Source organism: Myxine glutinosa, chromosome 6 (genome assembly GCF_964187855.1).
Source record: "Myxine glutinosa chromosome 6, kmMyxGlut1.1, whole genome shotgun sequence".
Lineage (NCBI taxonomy): Eukaryota > Metazoa > Chordata > Myxini > Myxiniformes > Myxinidae > Myxine > Myxine glutinosa.
The window spans coordinates 130,222,166-130,237,291 of NC_136266.1; the positions used below are offsets into that span (position 1 = coordinate 130,222,166).

At 44.1% G+C, this 15,126-nt stretch overlaps 1 protein-coding gene across 1 annotated transcript in view; it reads left to right on the plus strand.

Moving 5' to 3' along the window:
* CFAP44 (cilia and flagella associated protein 44) overlaps window positions 1–15,126 on the plus strand; it is a 118,265-nt gene that overhangs the window by 59,494 nt on the left and 43,645 nt on the right. The window contains exons 11-17 of the mRNA XM_068103426.2: window positions 1–51; window positions 3,788–3,898; window positions 4,911–5,066; window positions 5,675–5,941; window positions 8,657–8,784; window positions 11,416–11,740; window positions 11,891–11,940. The exon at window positions 1–51 is cut by the window's left edge and continues 135 nt beyond it. Of these exons, the coding sequence (XP_067959527.2) occupies window positions 1–51; window positions 3,788–3,898; window positions 4,911–5,066; window positions 5,675–5,941; window positions 8,657–8,784; window positions 11,416–11,740; window positions 11,891–11,940 (1,088 nt within the window). The remainder of the gene's footprint in view (window positions 52–3,787; window positions 3,899–4,910; window positions 5,067–5,674; window positions 5,942–8,656; window positions 8,785–11,415; window positions 11,741–11,890; window positions 11,941–15,126) is intronic.

The window sequence follows — 15,126 nt, forward strand, 5'->3', positions numbered from 1 at the left end:
TCAATAACAGCACTTCAGTACCACCCTGACTTGTCCATCCTTGCCTCCTCTGTAAGTGCCTCACAGGCAGCACAACATTTTCACTGGTTTCGCTGGTTCTCACGAGTTTCATGCAATTATAACCCCAAGCAATACTAACAAACAAATTCAGATTCTGATCTCACACAAAGTGAATTTAAATTTTAAAGAGATATCTCTTTGCATGCCCACCAGAAACCATTCGTATATGCAATTAGTTCAATGCATGCACTACCACGCAGCAGCCAAGATGAAGAACCATTGTCGCACTAAATGGTTCAAAACTTCCGCTTCTGGGTCCTCATTGGAAAATGGACAGGCTGATCTACCTCGAAATATGTATAAGGATACTGTCCAGAATTGTCTTATCTTTCATTATATTGTTGCTTGTACCTGTAGGTAGTTGTATTTTCGGTGTTTTGTGTAAACATTTATGTATCTATTCCTCTTTGTTCTGGTCCAAGTCCTCCTTCTCGGATGGGAAACTTCCTCCTTGGAAGATTGCAAACATCACTCCAATACATAAGAAAGATTCTAAAACTGGTCTCCTCAACTACAAACTTTCAATCATTTATAAGCAGTCTATCTCTCTCCGAAAAGATCGTCTGGACAACCCTCCCATCTACTTTCTCAACAATCCTCTCCAAGAAGTTCTGTCACACTTATGCTGGTCCTAGCAGTGTCCATGTGTTTTCTACCTCTCGCACCCCCACCTCTTCCCATCCCAGGCTTCCTCCCCCCAAGCCCTCTGCCTCCCACAGATCTCCCGTTGTCCCTGTTCTCTACTGTTGTGCATGTGTGCTTCCCTCTCTCTCCCCATCTTGTCTCCCACTCCCTTTATTATATGTTTTATGTGTCAGTTTGTTTTTTTGTGATTAATGTTAGCTCTTACACGAGCCTCGATCTTTGGATATGTTACACTACTCCTGACACAGCAGTGGACGGATGCCCTGAACCACAAACAAGATGTTGGGGTCGTCTCTCCAGATATCTCTCAAACCTTTGATACTGTCTCGCATCCAGCCTTGATTTATAAGTTGGCTTCATTTGGTACACATGAGTCAAGGCTCGTGGAATAGTTAGGACACATAACGAATCAAGACACAACATAACAAAGGGAACAGCAGGAGAAAGGAGAAATGTCAGTAGCAGGGCAGAGGGGAAAGGTAGACAGAGACGGACAAACAAGGGATGCAGGTAACGATGAAGGGTACGGGAGAATGCAAGGGGTGGACATGATGGATACTTAAGCAAAACTTTTGGGAGGGTGTGGTTGGTTTAATGGGTGAAGAAAAGATCATGGCCTTGGATGGGGGATGACCTGAGATGGTGGTGAACAGCTGTCTTGAAGACCCACAAGGAAGAATGAGATCGAAGAGAGCATGGAAGGTGGTTCCACAGGTGAGAATCGAGAGGAATAAATAAAGTGTCATTTTTCAGACCCGGTTTGTGCACGATTTTTGTCCAGCAGTGAAAAGTTATTGTGAAAAAAAAAAACTTTGAAAAGAAAGTGCTGTTACCGTTGGACACCGCACCAGGTCACTCGGTCGACCTTGACTCCTTATCGACTGGCATCAAAGTTGTCTTTCTTCCTCCAAACACAACTTCTCTCCTCCAGCCGATGGATCAGGGCACCATCCCAGCATTCAAGGCTTTCATTACTCATTTGTGTGTTTTTCATCCTTGTGAATGACCGAGCCCCCTCATCAGCCCCTTTTCCCCAGCACCGTTTCCTATCCCGTGCACCTGCTGCCCTTTGTCATTGAGCTTCTCCACGAGCCAAGACCCTCGTATATAAAAAAGCAACCACGATATGTAAAACAGCCTGGCCTCCAGCCAACGTTATGAAAACTTTGCAAAAGCAAGGTTCTGCCACAGTGGACAAATCCGTTTTACTGTAACAAGTATGTTCAGAAAAACGCTGCATGGGTGCACGTCGCAATGTGTGAACACTTTCTTTTCTTTGTAATCCCCTCGACTTTTTATCAGCATTAGCTTGGACACATTTTTTTTTATCCACAAAGTGTTGAATGAGTGTGTGAACTGTGCGTGAGCTCATCGTGGGAGTGTTTAATCTGTTCATTCCGTTGTGATCCGATTCACTGGTTTTTATCACCAGGCCGACACTGAAACACGTTCAACGCTCATCTTTCATGTTTTCCTTATTCCCTTTGAAAATCTCAAGGTTTTTCGATGGAGCCATCACCGTTATAACTGTTAACGGGTTAATATCGTTGCGGATCTCAGCGCCGGCCTTTTCCCCTTACCAAGGGGGGATTAGTCCCCTTGTCTTTGACTAGCCGACGGGACCCGGGACCTATGACGTCCTTCCCGGACAGCGTTAAATAGGGTTTTAGGACTAAGAATTCGCTATTACCTAAGTACTAACGCTGCCCAGAAACAAGTAAATACGCCCCGCCCGAATCACGGGTGTTGGTGGAAACGCTGAGCGGTAGCGAACCCGTGACCCGAGCCGTTATCAATGACTAAACCCGATCCAAGCGGTTCGTAATCGTGCCACGCTTACCCAATGGAGGAAATCACTGAAACGGTCGAATTTGGAAGAAAGGAATAACACGATTTATTTACACTTTGTACAATAAGAAGAAGAAGAAAACACAGTGCAGCCTTAAACAGTCTTAACTGATCCCAAGACAAACGGGCCCGTTCACACTCAGACACACTCACACGGGGTTGCAGACGAACAGGTCGATGGTCCAGGGATGGCGTCCAGGCAGCTCTTCCTCCGGTCCCCAACTCGCACCGCGAAGAAGATGGATAAAGACGGCAAGAGCTCTCCACGTGTCGTTTTCGCGCACGGGATTATTACAGGGCGAACAGTAGGGCTGGCTTTGGCGGTTACACTTGCGGCTGCGGCCGCGTATGTAATAAACGAATAGTTCAATATGCGCTTCTCAATCAAGGGCTCTCGGAACTGTTGTGTGCATGCCGTCCTCGTGAGTGCTCCAACAAGTGCTTGGCTTCAGCCCTTTCAATACAGTTCTCACAAGCGCCTCTCCCTTCTCCACTCCGTATGCATGCGAGTCCTCATCAAGTCCTGTCGCACGAGTTCTGTAAGTCCTTTTGCATCAGTCCTTGTATCAGCCAGTTCGCTCAGTCCTCTCAGTCCTGTTCAAGGGCTTTGTGCGCTGGCTTATATAGCCTTGCCCAGCGAACCCTCTCGGACTTACTAGACGCTCTGTACCACGCCCTATCAAACCATGCCCTCTCAGCCCTGGTTGGCTGTTGCTCTTACCGTCACCACCTCTGACGTGCTGCTTGACGCGGCCACACCTCGACCCTCGCGCTCCTCCCTCTTCTTAGGCCTACCTCATGGTTAGCCGACTAGTTTCGAGCGAAACAAAGGGCAGCGGACGCTGCTGGCGGCCAAAGCGTAACAAACTTGAGGGATGCCAAATGGAGCGCGGGATCGAGTCTGCCCATGATGTAATTGGAGGGTGGCCGCAAAATGAAAAGGACCTAAGCTCATTTCTTTACACAACGCAGATGTCACTAGGGAAATGGCCTACTCTTACACATACTATGACATAACTAATACTCTACGTGGGCCTACGTGTTGCTTGTGGACTAACTATGGGGGGCAAACCTTTAACCTTTAATGATGTTATATGCACAATCTCAAAACCTCAACAATATGTTGGGTAGCTGTATGTTTCACAAACCGTAATATATATTTAATTTTGGAATTTTTTTTTACACAAGGTGCTTTTGCCATATATACGCATACCTGCTTTTTGTGTACCTGCAGGGGTTAGATCAGACGGTGTTTTTCTTCAATGTTCTTGAGCAGTTACAACCCATTGGGTTCATCGATTGTCCAGCACCAGTCAGTGGTCTTCAGTGGTCCCCGCATTCACACGTAAGCGTGATATACGATCAGCTCATGTAATAAATAATGCGATGTGGATATGACACCGGCATGATGAGTGAAATGACCTCTTACTGTCTTTCTTCTTCTTATATATCCTAAACGGACTGTATTATATGAACAAGGATCAACTGAAAAGGGAAACTTTACCATATGGTCTCCGTTTGGTCAACGCCAGAATATGCATTTCTACACAAGCAAATTGTCATCTTCACTGCAATCAATACAAGTTATATCACCTTATATATAAATTTGTAATTTCTTATCAATGACAAGGCTACATTAGTAAAACATGAACGAGCAATCAGAGATTGCAGACCCTCGCCACGAAGTGTTCTTAAACCTTTTGTGTTAAAAAAAAAAACATGGCAGCCGAACCACATGACCGATGACGTTATCATAATTATTTTTTTTCCCACCAATTTATCCCAAGATGACGCTCAATAAATTTCATCTTGATCGGATGAAGTTTTGTACTTGTCGAATTATGACGTCATGATGGAGGCACCTATGACCTCATCATTAACGTACGTTATTCCTCATGGAGAGTTCTTTAAAATGAGCCATGTCTCAATGTTTTTTCAATCCAGCGCTTTCGGAGATATATAGGTGCAAAGTATTTCGGTTTTTCCAAGATGGCGGCCGAACCACGTGACCTATTACGTCATAATTATCATTAAAACATTCTGCAGGTGGAGTTGCACCTATGGTGAAAATTTCCTGTCAATCGGACCAACGGTTGCGGGGAAAAGCATATATATTCTGTGCGGACAAACAGACAGACAGACAAACGGACTCAAATGCACCTCTTCTCTGGCGAGGGTAATAAATAACATGCGCATGTCACCCATCCAACCTGCGTTCCAACCTGTGTGACGCTTTCAGGTATGTTAATATAAGTGTCTGTTTTTAGATGTAAAATGATAGAATTAAATGTGGACTTAAAATTTGAATGCATTTTGTGAATTACACTTTCTACCTTTTCGGATGATGTTTTTCACAGCCGAACAGTATGTTGCTGGCTTGGTGCGAAAAGTCATACCTCGTCGAATGTTCATGTCCTACCAGCTCACTTACACCTCCACTTGCATCTTCTTATAAACTCAATTCCCTGGAGACACGAACCTGCCACGTCGTCAGCATCAAGGCACGCATCAAGGTATTCCCGCTCTACCCACCATTCCCAAACTTCCCACAGTTTCTGCACATCATGAGAGCCTATCTGTTCCATTAGGCCTACGTTTTGTGCTTTGCGTCATCACGTTGGATATTATAGTGCACTGTGTTAAAAATTATATCAGAATTTTTTTTAGCTCTTACACGAGCCTCGATCTTGTATACAAAAAAAAAAAAAAAAAAGATGCACGTGTAACTCATGAGCCTGGGTATGGTGTGTGGCATTCTGCGTTACTGCACTAGATTAGGCTTACCTATGTCAAATGTATCAATTGCTTTATGTTGAATACCTTGTAACACAGCTCCTCTGTGACAGCCTCAATAATGTATCTGTATACAAAATGGCCATACTTTTCGTGCATTGATGTGTTGTAGTAATATGATCATAGTGGTGAGGGCAAACACACAGGTATGGTCAGGCCAAAATGGCCTTGTCTTGTGCATTTGGGGTCCTGGCTTGTAATATTAGGGATCATCAGTCATCATCGTTTACCAGATTTAAAATTCCTATTGCATCAACTTTAATGGCAAACACACTTCGAGCAAACTCAGCTGAAATGTTGCTATCTCCACAACAACTTTTCCCTTCAGTTGGAAGAGAGGCTGGAACGGCAGCGGAAATGCCGTGAAGCAAAGCAAAAAGAACGAGAGGAAGCAGTGCGGGCTGTGGCTGAGAGTTCTGGGACTGGGATGGAACGGGTGGGAGACGAGGATGATGATGTTGATGTGGAAGAGGAAGAGAAAGAGGAGGAAGAAGAAGAAGAGGAAGAGGAAGGGCCTTCGGAGGAATTGCCAGACATGCCAAGTCCCATACTAAGTGCCTTCTACTCTGAGCCAGGAAGAATTTGGATATCAATGGTTTGTACAAGTATTCATTACTCATTAGCTCCGCCACCAAAGGTGGATGGAGGTTATGTTTTTACCCCTGTCTGTTTGTTACTTGCCGGAATAGATTCCGGCAAGTATGTTGGTTGGTTGGTTTGTCTGTCTATCTGTCTGTGCGCAGTACTACATCTACATCGTTGCACATAGCATCGCCATACTTTACACACATATTTGCCTTGCCCTGGAATAGACTGTGTCCAATTTTTAACTCTCTAGGCCCGAGGTCAAGCTCAAGGTCACCCAAAACAAAAAAAAGAGTACATTCCGGCAAGTCCTCGGTCTCTGACCGATTTTTCATCTGTCTGTCTGTCTGTCTATTTGTGAACAAAATATCTCGAAAGGTTGTGGACGGATTCGGACGAAATTTGGCAGAGATGTAGCGTATGGGACAAGGACGAAATGGTTAGATTTTGGTGAAGATCCGGATGCGGCTAATAGAATTTTTAAGTGATTCTTCACCATTGGGAGATAGTGCCAAAAACGATACATAGCAGGAGATCTCAAAAAGTTATGGATGGAATTGGACGAAACTTGTTGGGCCGGTTGCGTGCCTGACGAGGAAGAATCCATTCAATGTTGGTGAAGATCTGAATATGGATTCGGATATAAAAATTATTTAATTTTTAAAGTGATTCTTCACCATTTAGTGATGTGGCCAACCAGGCGGAGGTATGCTCTCTACTGAGTGCCGTTCTAGTTTAATCTGCAGTTATAAGCAAGTACACACTTATTACTGGGGGCCGTTTACATATTTCAAATGCATTGCAGATACAGACATGGGGGTGAGATTGGCATTTCAGAAAACAAAATGAAAGGGAGGGTGAGGGATACATAGTCAAGGCAGGGGGGAGGGTGGTGTAAAATGTCGCATATATAAATACATACTGTACTAAAAGCCATACGTTCTCGGGATTATAGAAGGATCATATTGGACACTGCTCAAGCTGCCCCCTATATGGCAAGCTACAGATTTATATAGGAAAATGACCAGTTCTCAATTTTACAGTTAGTTAGTTATCAGTATCAGCCAGCCTAGGCCTTGTGTTGGCCTAACGGTTAAGGTGGCTAGGTTAAGATCTTAGGTTCTTGAGTTTGAGTCCCTGTCGTTCCTTTGAAATAACACCTTCCGAGGTTGGCAAACTGAGTACCAGATTACTGGGGTAATAAGCCATTTGCGTATCCTGCGTCGGAGTGGCGACCAGTCCAGGATTGTACTCCTTAGCCAATGAAGCTGTCTGAGCAACTCCTATGTGCCTCACGACGTGAAAAGAATGGTTATTATTATTATTATTATTATTATTGTTACTAGGGCATGCCCGTACTATATCTATATCTAAAATTATATCCCCCCCCTCTATTTACATGAAATGGTTTGGTCCAAAGCGAACGGCTTGCGAGTACGGTGACAATCCCCCCCCCCCCCCTCTATTTACATGAAATGGTTTGGTCCAAAGCGAACGGCTTGCGGAGTTTGGTAAAGAAATCGCCATAGCATGCACAAACGCGCAGGAAAGCGAAAGAATCGCAAATTAGTTTTAATTAGTTTTAAAACATCGTTTAACGCCAACATAGCGGCAACATAGTTTGCCAACGTGAAATAAATGAATACGCTCTCAAATGTGCCGTCCGAGGCAGAGTCTGTTCGCCACGTTCGGCACACGTGATAGCTCGCTGCTCTCTGATTGGTTGAATCGTTTTTTGGACATAGCTCGGTAACTACTTGTCCGATTAATATGAAACCTTGAAAAGGCACATCCTCGGGTCCCCAGCAATATACCTGGCAAGTTTAAAGTATATCGGACCCGTGGTTGTCGAGAAACAGCGGTCACAGACATACATACATACATACATACATACATACATACATACACACAGAGATTACTGGAATTATAGATAGACTAGGGCATGCCCGTACTATATATATGCCCGTACTATATATATATCTAAAATTATATCCCCCCCCTCTATTTACATGAAATGGTTTGGTCCATTCGCAACGCCAAAGCGAACGGCGAACGGCTTGCGAGTACGGTGAGAATCCCCCCCCTCTATTTACATGAAATGGTTTGGTTCATTCGCAACGACCACAGAACCCCCCCCTCTATTTACATGAAATGGTTTGGTCCATTCGCAACGCCAAAGCGAACGGCGAACGGCTAAATCGCCATAGCTCGGTAACTACTTGTCCGATTAATTTCAAACCTTGAAAAGGCACATCCTCGGGTCCCCAGCAATATACCTGGCAAGTTTCAAGTATATCGGACCGGTAGTTGTCGAGAAACAGCGGTCACAGACAAACATACATACATACATACATACATACAAACATACAAACATACAAACATACACACAGAGATTACTGGAATTATAGATAGATGATCAGTTAGCCAACCTTTTTCTTTTGCATTGCCAACCCGCTCTTTAGGAAGGGAATCCATGGACGGATGCAGTTAGTGAGCAAATATTAGGTGTACCGGACAGTAATGTCGGTTTTCAAATAGGAATACATATCTTAAAAAACGACATCACTTTCTGGAACACCTAATGTATATATGTATATATATATGCACAGTATAGCCACAGAATGCATAATATAATATGCATATGTACATATCAAGTATACACATGAAAATGTAATTGTAATCCTATTTTTGATCATGTGTGCCTCTCATCTGGCCATTTCTTCAGGGGGGCTACGATTCTGGTTACCTGTACCATTGTGCCCTCCCATGCGAGAAGGAAAGCACCTGTGAGCCAATTGCTCACATTCCAATGAAAAACACGGATCGCAACCCGATTCACTGCATGACGTTCGGGTAAGGATGGACTTTGTACATCGCACATGCCAGGTTGGGTTGAGTGTAAATATGAGATTATAAAAGGTGACTGTCACATGGGCTTGCACCATGGTACTTAGAGGTCACATTGGTTTAAAATGCAAAACATCCAAAGCACGACGTGTACATTTCCGTTCCCGCTCATATTGATACATCTTTGGATCCTCACACAGTCAACATCACTATATTTTTGCTATATCTTTAAACATGCACAAGTATTACATTTTAATGTGTCTCGTAAAAGTCCTTCCAGTTACATCCCGTGACCAACACAACATAATCCACGTCTTACAGCATGGCCAGCTGCTTTACCATTCCCAAAATCATGCCAAGATGTTTATCAAGGTTGTGTCGTCCAAACCTTTCAACAGCCTTACTCCACCGATCCTTGCTTTTTTGTTTGAGATTTCAATTTGAGATGGTGGTGAACTTACCATGCAACAAGATTTGAGATGGTGGTGAACTTACCATGCAAGATTTGAGATGGTGGTGAACTTACCATGCAGGATTTGAGATGGTGGTGAACTTACCATGCAAGATTTGAGATGGTGGTGAACTTACCGTGCAAGATTTGAGATGGTGGTGAACTTACCATGCAAGATTTGAGATGGTGGTGAACTTACCGTGCAAGATTTGAGATGGTGGTGAACTTACCGTGCAAGATTTGAGATGGTGGTGAACTTACCATGCAAGATTTGAGATGGTGGTGAACTTACCATGCAAGATTTGAGATGGTGGTGAACTTACCATGCAGGATTTGAGATGGTGGTGAACTTACCATGCAGGATTTGAGATGGTGGTGAACTTACCGTGCAAGATTTGAGATGGTGGTGAACTTACCATGCAACAAGATTTGAGATGGTGGTGAACTTACCATGCAGGATTTGAGATGGTGGTGAACTTACCATGCAAGATTTGAGATGGTGGTGAACTTACCGTGCAAGATTTGAGATGGTGGTGAACTTACCATGCAAGATTTGAGATGGTGGTGAACTTACCATGCAAGATTTGAGATGGTGGTGAACTTACCATGCAAGATTTGAGATGGTGGTGAACTTACCGTGCAAGATTTGAGATGGTGGTGAACTTACCATGCAAGATTTGAGATGGTGGTGAACTTACCATGCAAGATTTGAGATGGTGGTGAACTTACCGTGCAAGATTTGAGATGTTGGTGAACTTACCATGCAAGATTTGAGATGGTGGTGAACTTACCATGCAAGATTTGAGATGGTGGTGAACTTACCCTGCAAGATTTGAGATGGTGGTGAACTTACCATGCAAGATTTGAGATGGTGGTGAACTTACCATGCAAGATTTGAGATGGTGGTGAACTTACCATGCAAGATTTGAGATGGTGGTGAACTTACCCTGCAAGATTTGAGATGGTGGTGAACTTACCCTGCAAGATTTGAGATGGTGGTGAACTTACCATGCAAGATTTGAGATGGTGGTGAACTTACCATGCAAGATTTGAGATGGTGGTGAACTTACCATGCAAGATTTGAGATGGTGGTGAACTTACCATGCAAGATTTGAGATGGTGGTGAATTTACCATGCAAGATTTGAGATGGTGGTGAACTTACCATGCAAGATTTGAGATGGTGGTGAACTTACCATGCAAGATTTGAGATGGTGGTGAACTTACCATGCAAGATTTGAGATGGTGGTGAACTTACCCTGCAAGATTTGAGATGGTGGTGAACTTACCATGCAAGATTTGAGATGGTGGTGAACTTACCATGCAAGATTTGAGATGGTGGTGAACTTACCATGCAAGATTTGAGATGGTGGTGAACTTACCATGCAAGATTTGAGATGGTGGTGAACTTACCATGCAAGATTTGAGATGGTGGTGAACTTACCATGCAAGATTTGAGATGGTGGTGAACTTACCATGCAAGATTTGAGATGGTGGTGAACTTACCATGCAAGATTTGAGATGGTGGTGAACTTACCATGCAAGATTTGAGATGGTGGTGAACTTACCATGCAAGATTTGAGATGGTGGTGAACTTACCATGCAAGATTTGAGATGGTCTGTATAGAGACAAACTTCTGAAGTGTCGTTCCAGATATTTCCATCCAGGCGAGCTGAGGGTATTCCCGATAGTCCTCACCTGAGTGTTTTTATTGGTGAAAGGTCTTCAGAAATCATTTGGTGAGCTATCTGTTGTAGAGTGACTAACCTTTATCTTCCTTTCGGAGCTAGTGTCGATGGTGCCAACCCAGTTGACCTTATGGTCCATTGTGACATCGAAGGTTACTTGAGGGTTGGCACCATTGAAAGTTGGAGGCATCTAGCTGGGATCTTGTTAGAGATGGTCATTATCGAGCACTTCTCAGGTGTGACTTAATGATATCTTATCACTTGTCATACTAAACTAGGTTATTGCCACATGCCCATGTGACAGAGCAGATGTTGCTGGACAGAATTGCTCATGAATTTGATGTTTCTGACCTTACGAAATGAATACCTGTATTTAAAAAAAGTGAATACAACTAATTTTCATCACCATCACTCACTGTACCTACGACGCACCATCAGGTTTTGATTTCCATGAGGAAATGTAATGATAAACGATGCCAACGAATCTTCTTTCCAACAGCTTTGACAATCTTCTTCTTCTGTGCGGTCTTTCTGATGGCACACTGCAAGCGTATCTGCTGCCGCCTCCAAGTTCCGGTCTGCCCGCAGTCCATGATCTGCTTGGTGAAGAACCCTGGGCTATTCAAGTAAATGATCCTCCACACGAGACCCTCAGCCACGCAAAGCTTTCCCACGATGGGCGGTTTCTGATCACGGCCGGTGCACTTGGAAACATTTTTGCATTCAGCGTGCAAGTCCCCGAGGAACTGCAAAACGCCCCAACGTCTCGAAAAACCGCGGTCGATGAGGACGTACGGCCTGAAACTGTACGGAGAAGTGAAAGTGTGAGTTACGGGTACTCCACATAAATTGGTACCTGCCCCACTGTCTTTACATCACTGGCAACACTTATGAACACATCATTACCCTTCATGCTAATTATTAGATTGGGAATCAGAGCAAAATATTGATTACATATAATGTTGTCCTCACAGGTTGATGGGGATAGAAAATCAGAAGATATTGAGGACCCCAATGTGCCCAGGTCATTGAAAAATGCACAATTTCCGGTGGTTTTCCAGGCTTGTGTTGTTGTGCTTTACATCCTGCTGTCACTTGTATCTTTTAGAATATATCGATTTACACAATTTAACTGGAGATATAAAGGAAATAGTCATCCATTAATTTTGTATGCAGCCTTTAGCTGCTGGTTGCATCATTACTGGGATCGCTGCTGTGCCTGCTGTAGGTTAGGGCAGGAGTTTATTATTTGCTCATGGTGTCGGTGATTGGTCGCCTATGCTTCGCCAACGACACAGTGGGATATTTAACGTCCACCAACTAATACCGGCAGACATACACATCATTGATGTGCAGAACGGACTGAATTTGTGAATCATCCTACCGGTGAAACACCAGGATGACAGTTTATAGCTGAGTGGAGATTCAAACACAGACTGAAAAGCTCAAAGGTGAGTGTGCGCACCTCCAGGCCTTCCTGTCAGCCAGAAACACATTAATTTGCCAGTAATATGGTTGAGGTAGGTAGAAATGATCATGCGTAGGGATGGGGAAGACATGAGCCTTCTCGAAGACTTTGGGAAAGAGTATGATTGAAACGCCTTCACAAGGCACTTTCACAAACGAATAAAAGGCGGGAGCCTGGTGGCAAGCCTGGATTTTGGGAGTTGAACCAGTGTGGGGCTGTATGTTCAGGCCACGAGAAGTCTTGACTAATGGTGAAGCTAAGAAGTTCAAGAGACGAGCTTTTCCAGCGGCTGACCATGGGAAAAAATAGTTGGGTCCGTTTGATAAATCTTTCTGGAGCGACAGGTTGAGGTTGACATTTCCCCAGATTAAAGGGCATGTACATTTATCAGATCAGCATCCAATCAATTTTAGTTGAGCATAGATTGATGCAGCTGCTGTCTGACTGTTAGTGGTATGGGAGTAGTACTGGATGACGCAATGCAGTGTCATCCGTAAAAAGGATACAGAGGGTTGTCTAGGGCACTGAAGATATCGTTTGGTTGGATGAGCAATAAGGCTAGGCCACTGCCTTGAGGTACTGTTGTAAATTGTTGTCCGCACGCCACCAAAAGGAGAGTGAGGCAGTTGCAGGAGAAGTATATGGAGAAGAGGAAGAAGTTGTTTCTTGGGTTTGTTGAGTTGGAGAAAGCATTCGATAGGGTTCCACGTGAAGTAGTGACATGGGCATTGAGGAAGTTAGGAGTGGAGGAATGGTTGATCAGAGTTGTGATGGCAATGTACAAAAGAGCGCGCACATCTGAAAGGACGAAGGACGGGAACAGTGGTGAGTTTGAGGTGAAGGTGGCAGTGCATCAGGAGTTGGTACTAAGTCCACTACTATTTGTAGCTGTGATGGAGGTGCTGGCTCAGAACGTAAAGGAGGGTTTACCGTGGGAGTTGTTGTATGCTGATGATCTGGTGTTGATTGCAGAAAGTATGGATGGACTGAAGGACAAGATGAACAAGTGGAAGGAATGTATGGAGACAAAAGGTCTGAAGGTGAATATCGGAAAGACGAAGGTGATGGCAAGTGGTAAAACATGTGGTGAGGTGGAAAGAACTGGGAAGTGGCCGTGTGCTGTGTGCAGGAAGGGTGTCGGAGTGAATTCCATTCAATGTACAATGTGCGCTGAGTGGGTTCATCAAAAATGTAGTGATTTGAGAGGGTCATTAACCAGTGTGGCAGCTATATTCAAGTGTAAGGTGTGCACAGAGGGAGCTGCAGATGGAGGAAATGTTGAGTTGGATCTTGGAGACGGCGTGAAGCTGGAAGGTGTGAAAACATTTTGTTTCCTAGGAGACATGCTGAATGGAGAAGGTGGATCAGACTCGGCAACGGTTGCTCGACGTGCATGTGCATGGAAGAAGTTTCGGGAACTGAGTGGCGTGCTGACGAGGAGGGGAGTGTCGTTGAAGCTGAAGGGAAAGGTGTATGCTGCATGTGTGAGAAGTGTTATGATTTATGGGAGCGAGACATGGGTAATGAACATAGAGCAGCAACGAAGGTTGGAAAGGGTGGAAATGCGAATGGTTCGGTGGATGTGCGGAGTATCGTTGAGAGAGAGGAAGACAAATGATGAATTGCGAAAGATGATGGGAATAGAGCCTGTGATGGATGCTGTGAAGAGATGAGATGGTTGAGATGGTTTGGTCATGTGTTGAGGAAGGATGAAAGTGACTGGTTGAGAAGAGTGATGGAAATGAATGTAGAAGGAAGTAGAGGACGGGGAAGACCGAGAAAGACTTGACTAAAGATGGTCGAAGAAGAAATGCGGGCAAGGGGGTTAACAAGGGGAGATGCAGAAAATAGGGCAAAATGGAGAACATTGTCATGGGGACCGCAAGGCTAACCCCAGCTCTTGCAGGGAAAATGGCCTTAAAATGCCTGTTGTTGTTGTTGTTGATGCACGCCACAAAAACCCAGACTGTTGAAAAAAACCAAAGCAAACCCAGCAGCTTGCACTGTTGAAAATTTGTGACACATAATGCTTTATGGACAGGAGAAATGGGGTAACTTTTCCAGCAGGAAAATAGAAAAGGCACTGACATCTTGGATGTATAATGTTCTTCGGAGAAGTCGATGTCATATGTCATTGTAATGGTAATTATAATTACATCTTTAGTTCTCTTGCTTCGATGAAGGGTAGACATTCTAAACGTCAGTGTTTTGGTTTTCTCGTAGAAAAGTTACCCTTTCATTACTAGCCTGTACTGGAGGGGACATAGTCAACAAGGCATTGGGTAAGAGAAGGTAAGGTGTAGACAAAGCAGGATGGGCTAGGCTCACACCGAATTGAGCGCATACTGCCTTCCGGCAGAGATCATTGACTAAAATGAGAACTCAAAGGTAGTGTCATCACCTTTAAGTTGTCCAATTAGGGTTCAAATTCCAGCCTGACTGTTAACTATCATCCTGGTTCTTTACAGGCAGGACGTCGGATAAACGAGTACACCCTCCTTCAGAGGGGACGTTAACTCGGCTGTCCAGTCTGATAGCGTTTGCTTGTGGATGTCAAAGATCCCATGGGACTTTTTAAAAAGAGTCAGACATTCTTAATACGAGCTTCAATTTATGAGGAGCACTGAATCGGTGGCATGACTATGAATCAAGCTACAAGGTGACCCAAAAATAGTGGGCTCCAGGCTCCGAGACCATATTTGTTTCTCGCTCAAAGTCAAGATAACACAGTAAAGTTCAGTT